Genomic DNA, 17,261 nt, shown 5'->3' on the forward strand with positions numbered 1-17,261 from the left:
GTTAAGTGTTTCTTGATTGGGCACTTACTGAGAGTAGTCCTTTCTCAAGAAGCTGACCAAATGCTTCACTGAGGCTACTTAGAATCAAACACATTGAGATACAAGTAAATAGCTAATATTCATAACTTAAAATACAAAAATGATACACACATACAGAGAGCATAATCATAACTAGCAAATTACAACGTTTCTATAGACACCTTGGTTGACCTCCTTGTACAAGATTTGGTGCCACTATAGGACCTTGGTTGCAACAATGGTCTACATGATCACAGTTCATGTCAATAACGTCACAGCCTCCTCCTGAATTTACTGCCAGAGACATGGACACTGTCCATGGTGGAGGCACTACATGTAAAATCCCTGTTTGTCTCTGGTCACACCCCCTCCCAGTACCTTTAAACCTTGTGATGTCATTCATAGGTGACCTAGCAAAGTTCTGGGTTCCTGGTCTCTGGGTGCCTGAAAACATGTGGAGTGCAGTATTGCTAACAGAATGCAGACAGCACTATCTGTTAACGTGTAGGTGTCTTGACATTCAGTCACCAATGCCATGAGGCGACGTGCCTCAGTTTCCCCTTCCACACAACAGTGTAGGCCTCTTATGCTTCTGCTGCTGTGCCAAGTTTCCAGCCTGTGTACAGGTATAAGATGAAAAGCAACATGCTTGTGGGACTGTCCTGACCCCATCCCTACCATGTACAAAAGTTTTTTTCCACAAACCAGGTATGTCACACATCTTTAAAGGGTTTACCACTAGTATTAACTCCCTTGTCTTGACCCATAGATGAAGTAGGAAAAGACACAAGATTGACAGCCAATTTATGACAGACAGCCTTTCAGGGCTTTGTTCACACAGTTTGGCTTGTTCAGTGTCTATTCCATTTTCAAATCCCTTTGTGTACCATGGTAGATGCTTTGATACAGATTTTTCTGCCTCTTTGGAGAAGGCTCTCAATTCAGGCAAGTTTTGAGGCTTTGGCAAGGAAAGGGTGCATTGCAGCCATGCCTGCCCTGGACCCCTCCCCCTAGAATTTCTTTGGGCTGGACCCCATCCCCTTGTGAAGCTTCCCAAATGCAAAGTTTTTTTTTCCCCCAGCCATGTTATCTTTTACAAGGGTAGAAGGAATAACATTCTTTAATGGAGTGCTTTGGACTGGTAAGATCCCGTCAGTCACGCCACTCTCTGTTCCCAACAGGTCAGCTGGATGGACTGTCCCCTTCAGGAGATCTGACCCCCAGTCTTCCCTTAAAACCTTATCCACAGATGAGGGGTCTGGCATTTCAGATGCAGATTTTTTATCCTCCTCCAGGGGAAAAGCCTCCCTACAAAAGGTGGGCAGACCCTCCTGTCCCCCCTCACCTTCCGTCAGGATTTCCCTCTCCGGGCTCCCCTCTGAGGCAGACACTCCTGTGTCTCTCAAAGGGTGGCCGTGATCCAGATGTGGGCTCACAGCTACCAGCTATGACAGACACTTCACTGGCCAGCAAAATTCCCCCCTTTTAACTCAGGTTGGGGTTGCTTCCAACTACAGAGTCCTTGGGGTCTGTTCCCACCGCAGCAGTCACCAGGACCGCAACTTCCATCTCCTGGATACATGTCTCTGTGCACCCCAGGGCAGGACCTGTCCCCTGCTGACCTGCAACTTCCTGGCAGTCAGCAGCTGGGAAGGCCAGTCTGTTAGAGGGTGGAACATTCCCCTCCAACAGGGAGATGATCACAGGATAGGAACTGGCTCTATCCAGACCTTCCCACAGGGACTTGCTTTGAGCCCTTGGACTACAAGAACTGGTTAGGACCACACCTGCTGCTACCAAGGAATTAAAGAGACACTCCTATTTCCCCAGCAGCACTTGTAACTTTACCCTCCCCTCTGGGGCTTTTAGCACAAGATTCTTTCTTGCTGCTAACAAACCCTGGGACAGATTCTGCCAATCAAAAAAATCATTCCCCAGTAGAAACGGCGCAAAATTGTGTGCCACGGCTGCAACAGTCAGGTCAGCCTGCAAATCACCCGTTTCCATGCGTACCTTAGCTAAGGTGCAAGGACTTTGTGACTTCCATCATTCTAATTCTGCCATTTTCCCTGGCAACAATCCTTCTCATGGATCCACCGTCTCAAACCCCTTCTCCTGGTTGAAAGACAGGAGGACGAATGACTGACCATCCCTACACATCAGGTGGAGAAGGTCCCAGACCAGATAGAGGCTATTGAAGATGGTCTGGCCCAAAACAGTGTAGGTCTGGTCGGGGTGGATTGTGTCTGCCAGCCTGGACATCAGCTGTTGCACGACAGCCTTAGATACAACTTTATAGTCTGTGCCGAGCTGCAATATTGGGCGCCAGTTCTTCAGGTTGGTCTGCCTGCACATCAGGAGGGAGCATCTTGCTCCCCAGGAACTCAGCCCAGATGATGACAAGGTCCAGGTTGATGACTTCACAGAACATTTGGTAGCAGTCCACAGTCAGCCCATTGATATCTGGGGATTTGTTGGTGGGCATCTCATGGAGGGCTTCCTGGAACTTGGCCAGAGTGAGAGGAAGTTTCAGCCAGTCCTGGTTGCCTGTTCTGACCATAGGGAGATCATCCCTCAGGAGCCTGCAAGCATTGGCATCAGGTGGATCTGGGGAGAACAGGTAGAAAGTCCTTGTTCTTTCCTGCATCTTTTCTGGATCTGTAAGAGGGGTGCCATCCTCCGCCAGGAGGCAGGTGATGTTTTTGGCACCCCTTTTCTTCTTCTCCAGGAAATAGATGAAGTGGGAGCTGTGAAGTTTCTCCAGAAAGAGCAAGATGAAGGCTCCCTAAGCCTTGCGGTCATCAAGGACCCAAAGCTTGTCCCATTTCTCCAGACACTCCAAGAGGGAGAGATTCCCAGGTGAGCAGCCAGGCATCTCTCTAGCTTAAAGATCTCTCACACTCCAACTTCTCTACCACTGCATCTTTCCACCAATTGTCCCCATGGGTGTAGTCACGGCAGAAGAGCCAGGCCCCTACCTACCACCTCTGCACTGAGGGAAAGATGTGCCTTCGCCTGTGCCCACCCAGCCAGAACTCCCCCAGAAGGACACTATGAAGCCAACATCCAGCAGGCTGTTGTTGAAAGGCCTGTAGGCCAGCCCTGGCCACTCAGGTATCAGTGAGACTGTCACAGACATCACGTGGTGGTCTGTGAATGGGGCCAACCTGATGCTGGAGGAGTGGGCACACCCCACATATTCAGATGAGAGATGTAAATGTGGTCCAGCTGAGATTGGCACAATTGAACCTCCACCATGCAGACAAAGATGAAGGCAGCAGAGGCCGTGCCTCCTGGTCAGGGAGAGGAAGAGACCCCAGCTGCCGTAGACAGAGGAAGGAAAAGAGGAGGAGGCAGCAGTGGGGAGCAGAAGGAGCTGCGGCCACCTGGGTGCATGTCCTTGGGGCTGGAAGGTCAGTACCCTCAGAGATGGTGGAAAGGATGGCGGGGAAGGGGGGAGTTGTAGCCAATGGTGGGGCCATTGTAGTCACCACAGAATGGGGCTTTTGGTTGGGCCTTGCCCTTTTTCTGGCCCTTTCTGCCAGCCAAGGGGACAGTGGAGGTGGGTTTGGTAGCGTTAGCAGCAGCACAGTTCCCACCTCTGCCTGTCACCGGTGTTTAGACAAGGGTGACAGCAGTGGTGGTGGCGGCGGCTGCAGGAATGACGGCTGGGGGACTGAGCCGAGGGGATGCAGCAATGGTGACCGGGGCACCCCTCACTCCTCCCTATCCCCTGTGGGCGAAGCCGCTGGAATAGAAGTCACAGGAAACTATCACCCCTCTCCCTTCTTTTTATCCCCAGAGCGGGCTGTCCCTGGCTAAGAGGCTCATGTTGTCAGAAGGAAACCAAGATCAAGTACCGAGAAGGAGAAAATAGTGACCAGTGACTCCAACCCACCAACATGTAAGAGGAGCCAAAAGAAGACTGAGCATCTCTGATTACAGGCAGGTCACTCTCCTGGGAACCAACCTTCCTCCAAAGGAGACGCATGCCCTGTTTAATTGTTGGGCCTGAAAAGTTCGATAGTCATAATATGAAAACAACCTTGTTCTGCAGAGTAAATGAACTGTAAATATAGCACTGACATGACCAGCTTCAGTTATCGTCACAGATTAAAAAGGTTTAATCTTGTTTTAGAGAAAAAAACTTTACAGTTACACAATTTTTAGCCAAGCTTTTCAATTGAGACATATCTTAAGCCCCACATTGGCTGCCAGTTAAATACAGGATAATTGTTTGAAATGTATAAATATTAAAGAGCTTTGGTTACTGCTTGAGAACAAGTTCAGTTTGAAAAGCAGTTTATAAGCAATTTAATAATAATCTGGAGCTTCCCTAAAAGTTTTTATTACCCCAGGGAAGGAATAATCACCAATAAAACCCAATGTCTTCATTTTAATTTCAAGTGTTACTTCACACATTATCATCTTGAGTCAGGAGGATTGAGGGCAACTGCTTATATATTTAGGACAGAGCACGTGACTGTATGTCCTTATGTAGCCTGTGTGCGCCTGGACATAGGGGTCAGGCTACTGAAACAGCAACGCGAACAAGGTGAGGCAGTGAAATTGCGGTACATCCCCCAAAGCCTCTTATCACACACACACCCCTACTAGCAAACAGCTATCGGAAAAAACCCTTTGCCCGTCCCCCCGCCTGTGATCTGGGTACGAGGACACGCTCCACGTGTGAATGAAGAGCCGGGCCGCGTGTTCTGATTGTCCGGACGCGGGACCCCAGTTCCCAGGCGCCCCTTCCCGGGCTCTTTGCCAGGGCGCGGGCTGAACATCGAGCCCGCACTAACCTGCCCAGGAAAACCCGCCGGCGCCGCAGACCGTCTGCTCAGCGCAGCCACAGGGCTCCTGCAGCAAACCCGGCCGGCGCACGGAGCAGCGCCGCACCCCCGGCCCCCGGGGAGCGGGCGGAGCTCGCGGCGCCGCGGCCCGGGGGGGCCGCTCCCTGGAGGAGGGCGGCAGCGCGGCTCGGGCGCAGCTAAAACCCCAATACCCAGAATCGCCGCCCGAAATCCGCGGCAGGGCGGGGACTACAACTCCCGTGATGCCCCGGGCCCGGAGCGGGGCCGCACGTCATTCCGTAGCGCCCACACCTCTCCCTGGCGCTCAGGGCGCTGCTCCCCACGGCAACTTCCGCTTCCGGCCTCACAGGGCCCTGGTCCTGGAAACGGAAAGTCCCGAGCCCCGCAATGGCCGATGGGAGACGGAGGCCGGGGGAAACACCACACTTCCCACAATGCATTTCTTCACTTCTCTTTCCCCCGCCCCTCCAGGTTCTCCGTCGCGGCGCCGACTCTGGAGGTCTTGCTGTGACGTCATATCCGTGCGACAGGGCCGGAGCGCGGCGCTCGCTCTTTCCGCTGCCCCGGCCGCAGAGCCCGGATTCCTCCGCAGGGTCCGTGGGGGGCGCGGGTGGGGAGAGCGCGGGGGGCTGTGGGTAGAGGGGGTGGCTGGGGGGCGAGATGCTGGGAGGACCCGGGGGCTTTGGCCTCTGACTCCTTTGTCTTCCCCTGCAGAGCCTGAGCCATGAAGCCCCCTCTTCGGACCCGCTCGGCCCCCACACGCTACGAAACGGGCCCCCCTGCACGCCACGCACCCGCTCGGGCCCCCTGGACGGCGCAGGAGAAGCGGCACCTCATCAAGGCGCTGAAGGCCCAGGCCCCTCAAGGGGAGCTGCAGGCCGAGCTGTTGCGGGAGCATCTGCCCCGTAGGAGTGAGGCCGAGGTGAGCGCGGGCTCGGGGGTCCGGTCCCAGCCGAGCTGGTGACTGTGGCCAGGCCAGGGTCAGAATAAAGGTAATTCGGGGACAGCAGAGCACTCTCTCTGCTAACAAAAGAGAGAGAGTGCCCAGTCTCCTGCTTGGTTTGGGAACGGGGTCCACCACCGTACTGCCCTGCAGGTCCCTCTCCACTGTTCAGGTTGGGGTTGGGGTGGGGAAACCTAGTGCTGCCTGGTGGCGGCTCCTCTTGTTTCCATTTATGTTGTCCCCTGATTTTGGCAGCACTAGAGAGGATGTTGGCCTATGCATCTCTTGTAGCTCAGGGGTTTTGCAGGTTCCTGTGGGTGATGTCTTGCCCCTTATCTGCCTCTGACAGTCACAGCTCCCCTCTCAGCTTCTCCCAGCCAACTTTCTCCACAGCATTTTCTATCCAGCTATCTTAACAGTTCCCATCACCATAGTACCTAGACCAAGGTAGGCAAACATTTTGGCCCAAGGGCCACATCAGGAAATAGAAATTGTATGGCGGGCCATGAATGCTCACAAAATTGGGGTGTGGGAGGGTGTTCTGGGCTGGGACTGAGGGGTTCGGAGGGTGGGAGGGGGATAAGGGCTGGGGCAGGGGTGCGGGAAGGGGTGCAGGTTCCGGTTGGGGGTGTGGGCTCTGGCGTGGGGCTGGGAATGAGAGGTTTGGGGTGCAGGAGGGTGTTCTGGGCTGGAATCGAGGGATTTGGAGAGGGGGAGGAGGATCAGAGCTGGGGCATGGAATTGGGGCATGGGGAGAGGCTGAGGGGTGCAGGCTCTGAACGGCGCTTACCTCAAGCGGCTCCCAAAAACAGTGGCATGTTTCTTTTCCAGCTCCTACATAGAGACATGGCCAGGCAGCTCTGTATGCTGCCCTGTCCGCAGGCACCGCCCCTGCAGCTCCCATTGGAGCACTGGAGGGGGCCATTGGAGTGCGTAGGAGCCGGAGGGGGGCCATGCCACGGCTTCCAGCAGCCGCATGGTGCGGCCCCTGGCTGGAGCGGGGCCAAGGCGCGTGCTGCAGCCCTCGACCCTGCTCCCCAGGACTGTAGTTTGCCCACCCCGACCTAGGCGCAGCCATCTCCTCCCATGGTTTTTCAGGCCTAAAACTTTTTTGGTCCTTCTTATTAGTTGTACAATCCTTTTGCAAGTTCACCCCACTAACTCATTGCTGTCTGGAACCAGAGAGGGTTTTGGGAGAGGTGGAACTGGCACCCAGTTCAGCTGCAGCTATGTAGTCCAGCTGGGATAGAAGGCATTCAGCCACACCCTTCTCAGCCCACCCATGAGCTGTTTATTGGGGGATGAGCATCTCTGTATACTGCTATGCCTGAACCTCCCTGTGGTTGCAGATTCTGGCCTTCATCCACCAGCTGAAGGGCCGCGTAGCAAGGGAGGCCATACAGATGGAGTATCGCCGCTGCCGGGAGGAGCAGAGATGCAAGGAAGCTGAGATCCTAGCTCCTATTGAGGTACGGAGAACCTGGAAATCAGGGCTGGTGTTGTGTGGGGGTGGTCAGGGCTGGTTTGTCTGTACGGTACCAGGGCAAGGGTGAGTTTGGTTGTACTGTACCAGAATGGGCTTGAGGCACAAGGCATTTGCAGTGAGTCTGTCCTTTCTGGAGCTGTCCCTGTCTCACTCTGTGCTCTCCTTGCCCTCTGCTGGCTGGTCTCATGCTTCTCGCACTGTGGCTGTGCGTAGGTGGATGGGTGCGTGATTCCAGTGCACTCACTGAAATCTGCCTCTCAGGTCTGGACAGATCTTGCTGAGAAGCTGACGGATAAGCTGGAAGAAACCGTGACAACAGCTTTCTCTCAGGTAACAGGCATCAGTGCTCAGTGACAGCAGCGAGATCCCACTGGGGCCAAGAACCCAGCAGGGTTAGAGACTTCTACAGAGAATGAAGAATAAAACCTGGCCAATGCCAGGGCTCAAGCCTGCCAGTCCCTTCTGGTCACTGGTAGGAAATATCCCTGCTACAGGCAGGCTGTTCCATCCCTGTCCACTACAAGAGTTCTACCACCTTCCTCTGTGTTCACATGGCTGCATTGCTGCAGTGGCCAAGCAGCAGTTCACGCTTCCTGTTGGTATGGGGGAAACTGGGGCGCATACTGTGAAACCACTTGCCTGACATCATGCAGCAGGTCCGTGGCAGAGCTCAGAGTAGAACCCAGCTGTTCTGACGTTGAGTGTTGCTCTCCCAACTGCTGCTTTCTGTGCAGCTTAGCTACGTAAAGGTGAAGAGATCGAAGTAGGGCATGGGCAGTGGTATCTCTGCCACCTGTCCTAGCAGTGAGCAAATCCGTTCCCTTGCTATGCACCTCGTATCCAGGAGTGAGAGGAGATGTGGTTGGTTATCAGAGATTCCTCCAGAAAGCATCAGGCTGTCCAAAGCCCCTGTAGCTTATTGCATTGCATTTAGTTCTGCTTTGCTGTGCTGCATGGTGGATGGCTCTCTTGGCCTAGTCTGACCTTGAGGAAGGTCTGCTGTGGGGTCGGGAAGTGCCTGACACTGGGAGGGAGGCTGCCCTGGGAGTGTCTGGCATTTCTGGAAAGGGGGTCCCCATTCCTTCTGCTTTCTGAGCTCCCACTTGTAGCTAGACAAATTCAGAGTAGAAATAAGGCACAACATTGTAACAGGGATGGGAATTAACCATTGGAAAAGGTAATGTTTAAATCAAGAGTGGAAGTTTATTAAAAAGATCTGCTCTAGTTCAAACATGAATTAATTCAGGCGAGATCTGCAGCCTTTGTCATGCAGGAGGTCAGACTAGACGAGTCTGTCCTTAGAATCTCTGAATTTCAGGTTCTGACCATCGCAGTCACCGAGCCGCTCAGTTTGCTCCACTCCGTTCCCCAGAAGCTGACCAGAGCTGCAGAGAAGAAGGTCCTTCCAAACTCCTCGAGCCAGCATGCTGCATCGCCAGCCCCGGATGATGCAGCAAGGAATGGAGATGCTGCCCCAGGCCCCCCAGCAGCAGCTCCGTCCTCCAGCACTAGCACAGACTCAGGTGTTCACGAGGAACCAGAGAAATTCAGCGTGGACTTTGAGAAGATCTATAAATATTTATCGATGCTCTCCAGGGACATCAAAGTGCCCGAGCTCTCGCCATACGGTGAGTTGGGATCCAAAAAGCTACATGTTTGTGATCTTCAGGGAGGGAACCAGCTGGCTGTGATAGCCGTCACTCCCCCATAGCTTAGCTCATGGTGTGACACCAGCAAGCCCTGGTGACGTGTGGGGCTACTCCAACTGTGGAAATTAATCCAAGGCCAGCTAGAGGCTCACAGGCACGGCTTACTTGTTCCCTGGGACCTTGTAACCACCACTTGCTCATTGCCAATCAGTAGCTTTCTCCAGAGTCTAGAAATTGATCTGCTCCCTTGCCTGTTTCGGAGGAGGCAGTGTTTGCTATGTTCTAGCACTGCCTCCCCTTTCCTCTTCATGGCATTCCTGGCCATCCTTCTGCAGACAGTGCTGGAGGGTTGGCCCCTGAGGCTGAGTGAGTGCACGTGCTCAGGGATCCCTCTAGTGCTGAGATGGTGGGGGGTGGGGTCCTGGCCCACCTCTGTCTTCTCCATTCTCATACTTGTATATTGCTTGATAAGTGCTAGTCACCTTATAAACCGAGACATTGTGCTCAGACTGAGGTGAGCAAGGCAGCGGTACATGATTCCTGGACTCTCACTTGCAAAACATTGGCTCCTTCAGATCTGCCAGCTGAAAACACCTCCCTTTCCTTAGTGAGCGTTTCTGTGGCAAGACTGATTGGAGCATTGTAGCCATGTGCTGCTTAATCAAAATGTCCCATGATCCAGGCCATGGGGGGGATTTTAATTGGGCCAGGGAGGGTTGTCAGCCATTCACTGCCCCTTCCTGTACTGCTGGGGTGGCAAACCTGTGGCTCTGGAGCCACATGTGGCTCTTCAGAATTTTACTATGCGGCTCCTTGTCTAGGCACCGACTCGGGGGCTGGAGCTACAGGCGCCAACTTTCAAGTGTGCCGGGGGGTGCTCACTGCTCTACCCCTGGCTCCGCCATAAGCCCTGCCCCCATTCCACCCCTTCCCGCCCCCTCCCCTGATCCTGCTGTGCCCTCGCTCCTCCCCCCCCAGAGCCTCCTGCACACCACGAAACAGCTGATTGGGAGGGAGAGGGAGGCACTGATCTGCATGGCTGCTGGTGGGCGGGAGGTGCCAGGAATGAGGGGTGGGGGGAGCTAATGGGGGGCTGCTGACATATTACTGTGGCTCTTTGGCAATGTACATTGGTAAATTCTGGCTCCTTCTCAGGCTTAGGTTGACCACCCCATCTCTACTGACTCGACACAGGGACCGAGGGACCTGAGTGTGATTGAGATGGGGAATTAGTGCAGAGTGCGTGAGTGAGTGCGGAGCCTGGGGCATGCATCTGTTCATGGATCCGGGGCCAGAATGCAGCCTGTGTTCCGCAGGCATGAATGACAAGGTTCAGGCTGGCCAAAAATCAACAATTTTTTGAAACAATTTTAAAATAGGATTTTTTTATATTTAAGTTTAGCACACTTTTTCTTCCTATAAAATAAACCTCTTTAAAATTGCTGAGATCAAACCTTACTATAATCTATTACAATAATTTAAATAGCAAAAAATATTCAAACAGTACGTTTGCTTCCAAATTTCAAATAAAGTCAAACCACTGACTTGGTAAAAGTCACTGGCCAAGCACCTGAAACTAGAGTTGGTTGAAATTTAATCTCTTCTTTTCCATATGAGGAGAGATCAGTTTAGAAAAGAGAAGATGAAGGGGGGTATGATAGAGGTCTATAAAATCATGAACCATGTGGAGAAAGCAAATAGGTAAGTGTTACTGACCCCTTCACATAAGATAAGAACCCAGGGTCACCTAATGAAATTAGTAGGCAGCAGGATTAAAAGAAACATAAGGAAGTATTTCGTCACACAATGCACAGTTAACCTGTGGAACTTGTTGCCGGAGATGTTGTAAAGGCCAAAACTCTTGACTGTTTTTAAAAAAAGAACTAGATAAGTTCATGGAGGATATCCATAAATGGCTATTGGCCAAGATGGTCAGGGATGCAATCCTGTGCTCTGGGTGTCCCTGAACGTCTGACTACTAGAAGCTGGGAATAGACGACGAGATGGATCACTCAAGAACTGCCCTGTTCTGTTTATTCCCTCTGAAGCATCTGGCACCAGCCACTGTCAGAAGACAGGATACTGGGCTCGATGAACCATTTCACCCAATATGGCCATTCTTTTGTTCTTAAACAAGCTTTTGAAAGCAGTACTCTCTCCTGCAGGTGCAAAGAGAATATTTTCTTCTTTTCAGTGGATTCAGCTAGTTCAGTTCAATGACTAGCTCATTCAAAATTGAGAAACTGATAGAGTTGAAAAAGTAGGAAAGCTTGTTTTCCTCTTGCACTTTATGAATGAAAATGAGAGTGAGAGGTATTAGTCCTAAGACCACAGTTTTAAATACAAAATGTTGTGATAAACTTACTTTTTTCTTGTGTATCCAGCACATTTAAGGAGGTTTTTTAAAAAAACAATTGTAATTTGCTGTTTTTATGCATTTAACTGAATTCCAGTTTCCATCCAAAATGTAGTTTATCAGAAATCACGGGTAAAAAATTAATCATCTAGTAAATAGCAAATGCATCATTCACCATTTCCTAATGTCATAAAAAATGCTAGAATTCTTAAGTATATATAGACACACAGTATTTCTGGTTAGCAAAAAGAAGCACCAAGTTGAGTGAAAAGTGTATAATTAGTTGCAAAGCTGCATGTTTGAATGGTTTCCAATCAATGAGAATCCACCTCTCTTTAGGAAAATAACTGAAAAATACAATGCAAACCAAGACTGAAAACAGGTTATTTAAATTAGTCCAGCCTAACAAGGTCTGGTCTTCCTTCCAGAGTCTGCCGTCGTCCTAGACCTGTTGATGTCCCTCCCTGAAGAGCTGAGCAACCTGGACTATGATGGATTGAAGAGGCACATGCACAGATCCTACAGGGAACTGACTGCGCAGCAGCCAGATGGGAGCAGAAAAGGGTCAGATCCAGGAGCCAGTGCAGGAGAGCTGGCCACTGACCTGCCTTCTGCCAGTATCGACTGTGAGAGGCCTCCCACTGCTAACCTGTCCGTGAGCTGCACATTGCCGACAGAACTGGCACAGCCCAGTGACAACCAGAAAAGGCCCAGCAGGTCAGGGGAATGTGAGCAGGGAACACAGGAAACTCCCCAGCCCAGTGTGAGCCCATCCCCAGCCCAGCATTCAGCTTCCCATGGCCAGTTGCCCCCACCCCTCCACAGTGCTGGTATAGATGCTCAGAAGTCAGTTTGGAAGGATCTGGGAATTTGCCCTTTGAACTTGTTCCTTGTTCCCTTGGAGCTTCTGGCTCGAAAGGGGGGCAGTTTGGACTGAAAAGGCTGGCGGTGAGTCTTGGTTTCTCAGAGCGGAGATTCAGGCAGCTGTTTCATGCTGGTTCTCTACACCAGTCCTGCTCTGGTTCTGTGGTGGGGACCCTGTAAGGGCTCTCCTCACCATGGGCTGCAGTCCCTGGTAGGGATACAACCAAAGGAGTGTCTTTCTCCTGAACAATGGAGTTTTCTTGAAGGTAAGAAGTGAAGTTTCATTAGCAGGAAACAACCTGGATTTGCTTGGCCCTGTTTCCAGAGTTCCATGTCCCAGCTCTGGTTGCTGGCATGGGCTTGGCTGTGGAGTGGGTGATAGATGCCTATTTCTGAGAAGCACGTGACCGAGCTGGGTTCACAACCTTCAGATCATGTTAACTAAAGTCCTAGTTTGCTACTGAAGTGAAAATGAAGTTTAATCTTTCTCCAAAAGGAGCAAAGGCTGAGCTGTGTGGCTCACCGGGGACGGAAACAGACTCTTTTGGGTTCCTATCCACAACACTATGGCTTTGTGGAATAAAACCGTGTATTCTCTCTTGTTGCTGGGCTGTAAATACTGTCGTTTTCACTTATCTCTGGGCTCTGCCTGAGGAGTCTGTTCTGTTTTTTTCCCTTAAGTATAAATGTATTTAAGGTGTGGAATAAAGAGCTTAAAACCATCCTTCTTGAGGTAAAAGTCTCCCTAATCCCCCATCCTGGAGCTGGAGGGAAGTAACTGGCTGTGACCTGCTTCTGGCAAAGTCCTATTCTTTTAACAGGCACAACGTGAGCATGCCAGCACTGTGCATAGGGTGCCCCTTTCCGGGAGAAGAACCCTTCTTGTCAGCATAGGCGGTGTCTACAATGAGGTGCTACATGGTGTAGCATAGACAAATCCTCACCACTAGAAGTTGGTCCAATCAAAGATATGACCTCATCCACCTTGTCTCTTCAGTAGCTTCTGTCTATCATCCTCCAGTGATACCAGTGGAATGGGAAGCGGGTTATCACCATGTGATTAAACCATATCATTTTTTTTCCCAAATACAGAACGAGTCAGGAACCTTTTAATAGAAACCAAGCCCCAGCTCAAGCACAACACCTGTCCATAATCATCAGGGCTATGAGCATCGCCCTTACCAACCAGATATGTATCTTAGCAACAGCGGCTGGGGTGGGGGAGGGGAAGGGAGGGATTAAAACTCTTCTAAGGCACTGGGGCTGTGGTAGGGAGACTACAATTCTCATGAGGCATCAGTGCTTAGGCTTCATGGGAGTGATTCCACCAGCACCTGAGGTGGATGTGAGGGACAGTTTCCCATGATGAACTGCAGTAGGATGGTGGTAGGTAGAGATTGTTACCCAGGGAGGTGGTGGAATCTCCATCCTTAAAGGTTTTTAAGGCCTGGCTTGACAAAGCCCTGGCTGGCATGATTTAGGTGGTGTTGGCCCTGCTTTGAGCAGGGGGTTGGACTAGATGACCTCCTGAGGTCTCTTCCAACCCTAATCTTCTATGATTCTAAGTCTAAATTTCCCATTGCATGCCTACTAGTACCAGAGCATGAAATACCCTGGGTCCATGGTGGGGATCAGGGAGTGCTTCCCTGATCTCCTTGCCCATGGCTGTTTGATGCATATAAAGGGGAGCAGAAATAGAGCCCTGGCTGCCTCCTACCTCACTGCCATGGGTCCTGCCTTCTGTGCCCCCCTCTAACCCAATTTGGCCTAATTTCCAGCACAATTTTGGTCTGTTAATTTTCAGTTCCGTCTTCCTCACATGACCTCCTTGTATACAATCGGTAGACCTTTTTGTTTAGACTAATTCGGTCTCTAGCAACATTTTTTGTGATAAGTAATTGTGATTTTTTTATGATCCTTCATCCACTTCCAACAGTTTGGCTTCCTGTATAAACTTTAGAATACAAATACTAGATTTGTTGTAACTGAATCTGTTGCATCCCTTGGCACCTTTCTAGCTTTGATGGTTTTTCCAGGGAAAAACAATCCAAACTTTGATTTTTGAATTTTTTTTAAAGAAGTCTGCAATTCAAGCCTTTTCCCACTAGATGGCAATGAGCAAAAATGAACAACTTTTTATGATTTTTTTTCTCAGAAATTAATTGAAATAATTTTTTTCCAGTGATGTCACTAAAGGAGCTCTCATCCTGCCTAAATCTCACATTTCCACACAATTTTTACAATAATTGCATACTGTAACAAAGGCCCAAGGCTCTTAAGCAAAATAAGCTGTCATGGGAAAAGAGGGAAGGTCTTCTAGTGGATCAGCAACTGGATAAAAGTTAGGAAACAAAGGGTAGGAATACATGGGAAGTTTTCACAGTGGAGAGAGGCCAATAGCAGGGTTCCTTGAAGATCTGTAATGGAACCTGTGCTGTTCATCATATTCATAACTGATCTTGAAAAGGGGGTAAATAGTGGCAAAGTTTGCAGTTGATACAAAATTACTGAAGATAGGTAAGTCCACAGCTGCCTACAAAGAGCTACAAGGGGCTCTCACAAAACTGGGCAACTAGGAAGCAAAATGGCAGACGAAATTCAATGTTGATAAGTGCAAAGGAATGCATAGTGGAATCATAGAATATCAGGGTTGGAAGGGACCTCAGGAGGTCAGCTAGTCCAACCCCCTGCTCAAAGCAGGACCGATCCCCGATTAAATCATCCCAGCCAGGGCTTTGTCAAGCCTGACCTTAAAAACTTCTAAGGAAGGAGATTCCACCATCTCCCTAGGTAACGCATTCCAGTGTTTTACCACCCTCCTAGTGAAAAAGCTTTTCCTAGTATCCAACCTAAATCTCCCCCACTGCAACTTGAGACCATTACTCCTTGTTCTGTCATCTGCCACCACTGAGAACAGTCTAGAGCCATCCTCTTTGGAACCCCCTTTCAGGTAGTTGAAAGCAGCTATCAAATCCCCCCTCAGTCTTCTCTTCCGAAGACTAAACATCCCCAGTTCCCTCAGCCTCTCCTCATAAGTCATGTGTTCCAGACCCCTAATCATTTTTGTTACCCTCTGCTGGACGCTTTTCAATTTTTCCACATCCTTGTAGTGTGGGGCCCAAAACTGGACACAGTACTCCAGATGAGGCCTCACCAGTGTCGAATAGAGGGGAACGATCACGTCCCTCGATCTGCTGGCAATGCCCCTACTTATACATCCCAAAATGCCATTGGCCTTCTTGCCAACAAGGGCACACTGTTGACTCATATCCAGCTTTTCGTCCACTGTAACCCCTAGGTCCTTTTCTGCAGAACTGCTGCCGAGCCATTCGGTCCCTAGTCTGTAGCGGTGCATTGGATTCTTCCGTCCTACGTGCAGGACTCTGCACTTGTCCTTGTTGAACCTCATCAGATTTCTTTTGGCCCAATCCTCCAATTTGTCTAGGTCCCTCTGTATCCTATCCCTATGATAAATGATCCCAATGATAAATACAGATGGATGGGATTTTAAATGAGCTGTTATCACTCAAGAAAGAGATCTTGGAGTCATCATTGATAGTTCTCTGAAATCATATGCTCAATGTGCAGCAACAGTCAAAAAAAGCTAACAGGATTAGGAAAGGGATAGATAAGACAGAAAATTTCACAGTTCCACAGTATAAATCCATGGTACACCCACATTTTGAATAGCATGTGCAGTTCTGGTCTCCCCATCTCAAAAAAGATATATTAGAATTGGGAAAGGGCAGAGAAGGGCAACAAAAATGATTGGGGGTACGGAACAGTTTCCATACAAGGCGAGATTCTGTTCCAGCTGAATAAAGTGTGTGAAATTACTGAGAAAGCAGTGGGACTAGCAGGTATAATTGGCATACACAGGGCATTTGCTCTTGCACCTTGTGTAGTTGCAAGTTAAAGGCTGATCATGTTGGAATGTACCTGGTTTCTGAGATGGTGCGGTATGATATATCCTGGATGTCTGGAACATTTGAGGCTTTGTCTTCTATCTCTTCAACTGAAGCCATACTTATTTTTTGTTGCCTCTAGTGCATCACATTTTTGCACAATAGCTGAGTGAGGTCAAGGTTAGTGAATGTAGAAAGCTCAATTATAGTCAATTTACCTGTTGCTTTACTGAAAACTGGACTGCTTGACTTCAGAATTTTTGTACTTTGGTAGGAAAGTGAGTCAGGAATCTCCTTCAAGGAACCGTTCTTTGTTGCTCCAGACAGCATTTCAGGCTGGGACTGGTCCCTATTATTATTCTCCTAGTAGCAGACCATAACGGTAGCTTGAATGGCACCTTTGCCATCTGTGGTATCTTCAAAGAAGTCTAAGACTAGTTATCGGTTCCATTGATATGGAGACTAAGGCCCAGATAGCTAGGTGATACCCACACCGCTATCTCTGCCTGCCTGGAGAGCAAACAGCCCCCTTCCACTCACTGGGTAACAAAGCACAACTAAGACGGAAACAGGACTCATAAAAAATTTACAAAATATTCCCACGTTGTCACATTTCTGTGACAGTTGCGTCTCCATTGTCAACAGGCCGCCTTGGGCCCAGGCTTTCTCTGGGTTGTCCAGGGACAGGGCTGCTCTAAATGGACCCCCCGACCACCACCGCACAGACGCCATAAGCTGTTTACCGGTTCAAGTCACAGACCGGGCCAAACTCAGAGGCAAAGCACTAAGCGGCTTCAGTTGGACCCCTGTCCCTCAGCAGGGTGCCTCTGCCCTTCTCACCCAGGGATGGGAGCAAGTCCCAGGTGATGTATTTCGCACCAGCAAGAAGCTGGAACATGGTGTCAGGCTGCATTGAACAGACAACTACTTCAGCTGGCACTTCCTTACATCTGCCACTCAGACATGCTCCCGCTGCTCTCCTCTCCTGTAGTTTATTCCAGATTCTTTTCCCTCTGAGGTCTGAGCTATGTGGTCTCCTGGTTGAGGGGTGAAGGTCCCAGGGGAGACAGGCCCCAACTTCGGGGCAGTACCCTGGGGAAACATTCCCTGGCAACATTTTCTGGTAGGGCCAGAGAATAGATCAAGGGTTTTTTTTACAGCTGCCTGAAACGGGATGTGGGTGGGGGCTGGGAATTCCTAGTCTGGGGAGGGGGGAGATCCTG

General features: G+C 50.2%; 1 protein-coding gene across 11 annotated transcripts; it reads left to right on the plus strand.

The window, feature by feature from the left end:
* Nucleotides 1–4,505: 4,505 nt before the first annotated feature.
* Nucleotides 4,506–12,857, plus strand: SNAPC2 (small nuclear RNA activating complex polypeptide 2). 11 transcript variants are annotated; one of them, XM_043527055.1, is made up of 7 exons: nt 4,506–4,573; nt 5,307–5,428; nt 5,550–5,757; nt 7,128–7,247; nt 7,526–7,594; nt 8,583–8,892; nt 11,698–12,857. In XM_043527055.1, the coding sequence occupies exons 3-7, from the start codon at nt 5,560–5,562 to the stop codon at nt 12,204–12,206; spliced, it is 1,206 nt and encodes a 401-aa protein (XP_043382990.1). In that variant the 5' UTR covers nt 4,506–4,573; nt 5,307–5,428; nt 5,550–5,559; the 3' UTR covers nt 12,207–12,857. The 11 variants fall into 11 exon arrangements, with proteins under 11 accessions (XP_043382990.1, XP_007053986.1, XP_037771729.1 ...); XM_007053924.4 differs by lacking the exon at nt 4,506–4,573 and having other exon boundaries at nt 5,162–5,428; XM_037915801.2 differs by lacking the exon at nt 4,506–4,573 and having other exon boundaries at nt 5,268–5,428; nt 7,478–7,594.
* Nucleotides 12,858–17,261: the final 4,404 nt, after the last annotated feature.

The sequence above is a fragment of the Chelonia mydas genome, chromosome 13 (genome assembly GCF_015237465.2).
Source record: "Chelonia mydas isolate rCheMyd1 chromosome 13, rCheMyd1.pri.v2, whole genome shotgun sequence".
Classification (NCBI taxonomy): Eukaryota; Metazoa; Chordata; order Testudines; family Cheloniidae; genus Chelonia; species Chelonia mydas.